Source organism: Procambarus clarkii, chromosome 50, assembly GCF_040958095.1.
Source record: "Procambarus clarkii isolate CNS0578487 chromosome 50, FALCON_Pclarkii_2.0, whole genome shotgun sequence".
NCBI lineage: Eukaryota > Metazoa > Arthropoda > Malacostraca > Decapoda > Cambaridae > Procambarus > Procambarus clarkii.
The window spans coordinates 20,087,582-20,095,595 of NC_091199.1; the positions used below are offsets into that span (position 1 = coordinate 20,087,582).

At 48.5% G+C, this 8,014-nt stretch overlaps 1 protein-coding gene and 1 pseudogene across 1 annotated transcript; one reads left to right on the forward strand and one right to left on the reverse strand.

The window, feature by feature from the left end:
- Positions 1-2,508: 2,508 nt before the first annotated feature.
- LOC138351624 (uncharacterized) lies at positions 2,509-4,236 on the reverse strand. The gene is made up of 2 exons (XM_069303622.1): positions 2,931-4,236; positions 2,509-2,896 (listed from the first exon to the last, which is right to left on the reverse strand). The coding sequence occupies exon 1, from the start codon at positions 4,234-4,236 to the stop codon at positions 3,202-3,204; it is 1,035 nt and encodes a 344-aa protein (XP_069159723.1). The 3' UTR covers positions 2,509-2,896; positions 2,931-3,201.
- A 634-nt stretch (positions 4,237-4,870) lies between these two features.
- LOC123772787 (uncharacterized) lies at positions 4,871-6,625 on the forward strand (annotated as a pseudogene).
- Positions 6,626-8,014: the final 1,389 nt, after the last annotated feature.

Genomic DNA, 8,014 nt, shown 5'->3' on the forward strand with positions numbered 1-8,014 from the left:
ACCAAACCTAACCTATAAAGATAGGTTAGGTTAGGTTAGGTAGGGTTGGTTAGGTTCGGTCATATATCTACGTTAATTTTAACTCCAATAAAAATTTTTTTACCTCATACATAATGAAATGGGTAGCTTTATCATTTCATAAGAAAAAAATTAGAAAAAATATATTAATTCAGGAAAACTTGGCTTATTAGGCAAATCGGGCCATGCATAGTAGGCCAAAAAGTGAGTTCTGGCTACTAGGTACGACATATATATATATATATATATATATGTCGTACCTAATAGCCAGAACGCACTTCTCAGCCTACTATTCAATGCCCGATTTGCCTAATAAGCCAAGTTTTCATGAATTAATGCTTTTTCGTCTACCTAACCTACCTAACCTAACCTAACCTAGCTTTTTTGGCTACCTAACCTAACCTTACCTATAAATATAGGTTAGGTTAGGTTAGGTAGGGTTGGTTAGGTTCGGTCATATATCTACGTCAATTTTAACTCCAATAAAAAGAAATTGACCTCATACATAGAGAAAAGGGTTGCTTTATCATTTCATAAGAAAAAAATTATAGTAAATATATTAATTCAGGAAAACTTGGCTTATTAGGCAAATTGGGCCTTGAATAGTAGGCTGAGAAGTGAGTTCTGGCTACTAGGTACGACATATATATATATATATATATATATATATATATATATATATATATATATATATATGTCGTACCTAATAGCCAGAACGCACTTCTCAGCCTACTATTCAAGGCCCGATTTGCCTAATAAGCCAAGTTTTCATAAATTAATGTTTTTTCGTCTACCTAACCTACCTAACCTAACCTAACCTAGCTTTTTTTGGCTACCTAACCTAACCTTACCTATAAATATAGGTTAGGTTAGGTTAGGTAGGGTTGGTTAGGTTCGGTCATATATCTACGTTAGTTTTAACTCCAATAAAAAAAAGTTGACCTCATACATAGAGAAAAGGGTTGCTTTATCATTTCATAAGAAAAAAATTATAGTAAATATATTAATTCAGGAAAACTTGGCTTATTAGGCAAATCGGGCCTTGAATAGTAGGCTGAAAAGTGAGTTCTGGCTACTAGGTACGACATATATATATATATATATATATATATATATATGTCGTATCTAGTAGCCAGAACGCACTTCTCAGCCTACTATGTACGGCCCAATTTGCCTAATAAGCCAAGTTTTCATGAATTAATATATTTTCTCTATTTTTTTTCTTATGAAATGATAAAGCTACCCAATCCATTATGTATGAGGTCATTTTTTTTTATTGGAGTTAAAATTAACGTAGTTATATGACCGAACCTAACCAACCCTACCTAACCTAACCTAACCAATCTTTATAGGTTAGGTTAGGTTAGGTTGCCGAAAAAGTTAGGTTAGGTTAGGTTAGGTAGGTTAGGTAGTCGAAAAACAATTAATTCATGAAAGCTTGGCTTATTAGGCAAATCGGGCCTAGCATAGTAGGCTGAGAAGTGCGTTCTGGCTACTAGGTACGATATATATATATATATATATATATATATATATATATATATATATATATATATATATACACGCAATGACTTAAGAAACAAAGAATACTCTCTCAACTGCAAAATCAAGTCACAAGCCTCGTGAATTAGGCAGAATAGTTCAAAATGAATACTTATTAGTCACTAACATCAATATAAACTTACTGAATTAACAGTCTCTGATTAATGAGTCTTGCCATGTAGAATTAGGATATATTCCCCTTGACAACATGCAAATACTGTAGAGTAAACTTCGAATAGTCACTGGCCTCTCAGTATTAGCAGATTATGTTAGCAGCACATAATTATTGTGACTATCACAATAATTATGGCATATTTAGTCCAGTTGATGTTGACCAGACCACACACTAGAAGTTGAAGGGACGACGACGTTTCGGCCCGTCCTGGACCATTCTCAAGTCGATTGTTATCGACTTGAGAATGGTCCAGGACGGGCCGAAACGTCGTCGTCCCTTCAACTTCTAGTGTGTGGTCTGGTCAACATACTTCAGCCACGTTATTGTGACTCATCGCCTGCATAATCCAGTTGATATAGGGAGAGAAGCTATTGCCCAAGCCGCAGGTCCCCCCCCCCCCCTCTCCATGGCGCCGAAAGTCTCCAAAGAGCCCCCCAGGTGGCGAAGGCCTCAAGTGGCAAGGGCTCCCAGGTGACGCGCACCAAACCCTGCCAGAATCACACCTTCACCTGTGCACTAACGTCACATCTTGAATCTTGACGTCACTTCCAAAGTGTCCCACTTTATTTGTTCTTACATGTTCCATGTTATCAGTCGCACACAGTCTTGACTCCTCTGAACAGTACTCCCACATACTCCTGTCTCACGAAACAAATGTTTCCACATTACATTTCCCTCACAATAATTCATACGACTATAATTGTCTTCCAACAATGCAAATTACTTACATTTTGAATGTTTTTCTAAAAGATAAAATAAAAAAATAATATTGAAAAAAAATTGAAAACATAAATTTCACTAGAACAGATCTTGTCTGTAAACCCGGAGGCCTTTGGCACCATTGGGGCATTCGCCACCTGGCGGTCCTCACCACCTGGCGGTCCTCACCACCCAGTGAGGCCCTTCGCCTCCATTAGAGCCCTCGCCACCTGGAGGCCCTCGCTTTCACGGGGGCCCTCGCCATCTGGGGGCCCTCGTCTTCATGGAGGCCCTCGTCTTCATGGAGGCCCTCGTCTCCATGGAGGCCCTCGTCTCCATGGAGGCCCTCGCCACCATGGAGGCCCTCGGCACCATGGAGGCCCTCGCCACCATGGAGGCCCTCGCCACCATGGAGGCCCTCGCCACCATGGAGGCCCTCGGCACCATGGAGGCCCTCGGCACCTGGGGGCCATCGGCACCTAGGGGCCCTCGGCACCTGGGGGCCATCGGCACCTGGAGGCCCTCGGCACCTGGGGGCCCTCGCAACCTGTGGTTTAGAAATCGCAACGCCTAAGGCCGGCCCTGTGTCGGTGGAGGGAGCGTGCTTTCCTGAATCTGGAGTGTTGGAACGTAGCTCTCAGTTGAAGCTGTTTTCTCACTATCATATAATCGAGGTTCGTCACAATCTGCTCCTAACACACCTGGTCACACCAAGCTGTACCAGACCTATGAGTCAGTCAGAAGCAATAGTGGAAAATTTTCTTGTATTAAAAAAACTTCTCGTACCAGTTGTGCGGATGACCGCATATGGAGCAGCGTTCCTTGAAGTACTCCTCCCGAGCGTAGGCAATGGCCATGACCCTACAGTCCTGGTAGGCGCCCAGGCCCAGGCACAGGCAGCCGATGCACCCGAAGGGAAAGGGTAAAATGCCGAGGGCTCCGGCGCCAGTTATGTAGAGGAGCGGCGCGCAGTTCCACTCTGCATTGGGAGGACGGATTGTGACTAATGAAGGATGTCGGCACTTCTTGCAGTCATCGCACATCTCTGTTTTTCCTGTCTTCATCAGTGTTGCAACTCTCACCTTTTTGGTGTCGCCAGGGGCGTCTTTATTGTTGCCAGTGGCGACTTTATTGTTGCCAGTGGCGTCTTTATTGTTGCCAGTGGCGTCCTTGTTGTCGCCAGTGGCGTCTTTGTTGTCGCCAGTGGCGACTGCAGCAGACGTTGCGAGCAGGGCTCCGGTCACGTGGGTGGCGGCGGCATACGTGCCCACGAAGACCAGGGGGAGCAGCGGTGGGCCCAGGAGGTGGAGGTACCCACCTGCAGGCAGGCCCAGGGAGTGGAGCTGAACTCTGAGGTACAGGTGGTGCCACCAACGCTGGTACAGGGTGAAGGTGTGTACCATGTTCACCAGCACGCCCTGGATGGTCTGCTGGGGACCAGGAACCTGCAGGTGGCGCACGAAGGACACCACCCGGGTCCACCAGCTGCGGCGGCGCTCCAGCAGCTGCTGCAGCGCCAGGTTCTGCCTCTGCAGGTCAGCACCCAGGCTCATAGCTGCCCTCAGCGCCACCCCCACCAGCAGCCACCACTCAAGGCGGGCCGCGCACGCTGCCTTCCTCCCAAGCGACCCACAGTAAGGCTTTTGTAGCCCTTTCAGCCTGGCTGGGCCCATCGACGTCAGTACCATCTGCACCACGACTAGCACCGCTACGAGGGTCACTAGCACACTGGCGGTGAACCAGCACCAAGCTCCACTGCTCGCCCACACCACCACACCTCTTACTGATAACGTTTCACTCATTGTTAAACTGATAATATTAACATTAATTAACAATGATATGTAATTTCATGTTTAATAAAATATTATTATGGAGTAAAATGAGATGTTAACACCCTTCGCTTGGGGTAACTTCCCCCCTCTCCTTCCATACCCTTAAACCTCCTTTCCCCTCCCGCCCTTAAATCCCTGTCATTCACCCCTCTTCCCCATCGTCCCCCATTAAGGCTCAACGTCAGCCGGCCGTGAGCCATGGGAACCTCGCCAGCTGCACTTTCACTACCGGGATGATGAGTGAGGAAGGTGGCGCCTCAGTGTTGACGCGGGCTTCACCACACCCACACTGCCTGCACACCCCAAGGTGCCTGCACACCCACACTGCCTGCACACCCCAAGGTGCCTGCACACCCACACTGCTTGCACACCCCACAGTGCCTGCACACCCACACTGCCTGCACACCCACAGTGCCTGCACACCCATACAGACTGCACTCCACACAGTCATATTTCCTGATATATTCCTAGCTTGAAGAATAAGATCTGATCGTTTGAAGTGTGAAATTACAGCATTTGTGTGACAGTTATCATAGTACAGAGACATGGTGTGAACAACCTGTCAGTTGTGTTTACCTGCGCCGGCTAAGCTAACCGGTTTGGCATTATCAAGATGCGGCGAGTGTTGGTGCTGGTGTGGGTTTACACCTCGGCCGCTCAGTCACCCTTCTCACTGTTGTCAGACCTACTGTTGTCAGCATCAAGGTCGTTTCTGGCTCCCACCGACCCGCTGCTGCTGTCACCAACAGCTCTTCAGTGGCCCCGTGTGCCCTCGTCCCGCCATACTGTCGAGAGTCTGGGGATGACCGCACCTCCGCCTCGTCCAGTGTTCATCGCTTCGCCCCTGGTGAAGGAGGAGCCACTACTACCTCCGCCTTACGCAGTGTTCATCGCCTCGCCGCAGGTGAAGGAGGAGCCACAACCCGCTCAGACTCCCTCAGAATCCGTAGAGAACCGGCCGAAGGTCTTCCAGGGAGACAGAATTCACGAACAAATTCCGAAGCATCTGTTTATTTTGACGTCGGAGGAGAGGAAGCAGCCATCATTTCCTTCAGAGTACACCGCTTCCTCAAAGACAACCTATTTTCCATTACTGAAGGAAATTGATACAAATTTCAGGCCCTCATTAACTTTTCCTTTCCTAGAAGTATCAATAGAAGAGCCTCATAGTTCCATGACATTTCTTAAGCCTCGGACACCCGTGGCAACCTCGGTCCCTGACACGCAGCCCCTTCGCTACGTGGCGTCCGCTTCTGATGTCTACCGTTAAGCCGCTCAGATTAGATTCTGGCATTTTTTTACATAACGTTGCTTTCCGAAATTCGAAGGCTGACCAACACCCAAGCAAGACTCCAGTACCAAAAATTGTGGGACTCAATGAGGAGAAAGAGAACCCTGAAAATTACAAACCTCAAAAGCCTGTATCTGATAGGAAAACCTTTCGGTTTGACCAAGAATTTTTAGCTCTTCTAAGAAATTATAATTCAACGGAGAGAGATGAAGACAACAAAGCGGAGCCTTCCTCTGCAGCTAACTTCTGGTCCGGCCACCAGGGTGAGAACCCAGCAGACAACCAGGGTGAGGGCCCAGCAGACAGCCGGGGTGAGGGCCCAGCAGACAACCAGGGTGAGGGCCCAGCAGACAACCAGGGTGAGGGCCTAGCAGACAACCAGGGCGAGGGCCTAGCAGACAACCAGGGTGAGGGCCCAGCAGACAACCGGGGTGAGGGCCCAGCAGACAACCAGGGCGAGGGCCTAGCAGACAACCAGGGTGAGGGCCCAGCAGACAACCGAGGTGAGGGCCCAGCAGACAACCGGGGTGAGGGCCCAGCAGACAACCGGGGTGAGGGTCCAGCAGACAACCGGGGTGAGGGCCTAGCAGACAACCGGGGTGAGGGCCCAGCAGACAGTGTCTGGCGCCTGAAGGGTGCTGCTCGATCTTCCTCCACAACGAACTCAGCCAAGGAGGACGCATTGCTTCACGACCGTCTGCTGAACTTGCGAGGTGGCTTTGCAGAATCACTTCGTGGCCTGATGGCTCCTGCAACTAAGAGCGTGAGTCTAACAACTCTTGCAAGAGTAGCTGAAGCTCCGCGAATAATATCAGTTGGAGAGGTGGGAGAATTGCCCCATCAAGCACCCCAGCAGCCATTGTTATCCGCTCTCAAACAGGGCAGCCAAAGTCTTCACGTCAGCACTTGGGTGTCTGCCTGTCCCAAACTTTATGACAAGGTGGAGCTCAACTGTGCCATCCACCGGGACGCTCTCGTTGCCACTACTCTTGTGAGTATTGATCAGCACTCAGGTGTTGCTCAGCACATCTGAGCACTCAGGTGTGCTGAGCACGTTTATCGTTCATACCGAAGCTACCTCACATTGTCTCTTCCTCAGCAGATGTGTGTGTGTGTGTGTGTGTGTGTGTGTGTGTGTGTGTGTGTGTGTGTGTGTGTGTGTGTGTGTGTGTGTGTGTGTTTAACATGTGTACAAGTGTTTCTCCCAGCTAGGCCTAAGCATGTGGACACTTCTGAGTGGAAACCAACCAAACGTTACATGAAGGTCCCTTATGATGGTCAGTCTACCTCACAGGTCGTTCCCCTTATGATGTTCAGTCCACCTCACAGGTCGTTATGATGTTCAGTCCACCTTCCAGGTCGTTATGATGTTCAGTCTACCTCACAGGTCGTTATGATGTTCAGTCCACCTCACAGGTCGTTATGATGTTCAGTCCACCTCACAGGTCGTTATGATGTTCAGTCTACCTCACAGGTCGTTATGATGTTCAGTCCACCTCACAGGTCGTTATGATGTTCAGTCCACCTCACAGGTCGTTATGATGTTCAGTCCACCTTCCAGGTCGTTATGATGTTCAGTCTACCTCACAGGTCGTTATGATGTTCAGTCCACCTCACAGGTCGTTATGATGTTCAGTCCACCTCACAGGTCGTTATGATGTTCAGTCTACCTCACAGGTCGTTATGATGTTCAGTCCACCTCACAGGTCGTTATGATGGTCAGTCCACCTCACAGGTCGTTATGATGTTCAGTCTACCTCACAGGTCGTTATGATGTTCAGTCTACCTCACAGGTCGTTATGATGTTCAGTCCACCTCACAGGTCGTTATGATGGTCAGTCCACCTCACAGGTCGTTCCCCATTGTCTTGTTGTGAATGTTGGCCTCTTGCAGTGCGTACCGAAGCCCGTGTGTGTAATGACTATTTATATATACTATGTGTGCCTGATTGAGCAGTTAGCTCTCGGACCCCGCCTTTGTAATCTTCGGTTGTCCGGACCTCTTTCCACCATCGCATCTATTACAAATATTTATCTCCAACACACATCCCCAGGAAACAGCCCGTAACAGCTGTTTAACTACGTCACGTACCCATTTACAGCTTGGTGAACAGAGGCATCAGGTCAAAGAAATTCTTTCCATTTGTTTCTGCCTCGTCCGGGAATCGAACCCAGGTGCTTAGGACTACGACCTCCGACCGCTGTCCAGTCAGCCGCGAGGCCACTTGTATTCACCTAGTTGTGTTGCGGGGGTTGAGCTTTGCTTTTTTGGCCCGCCTCTCAACTGACAATCAACTCTACTAACTACTTTTTTTTTTCTTTCCACACCACACACACACACACACACCCCAGGAAGCAGCCCGTGACAGCTGACTAACTCCCAGGTACCTATTTACTGCTATATAACAGGGGCATTCATGGTGAAAGAAACTTTGCCCATTTGTTTCTGCCTGGTGCG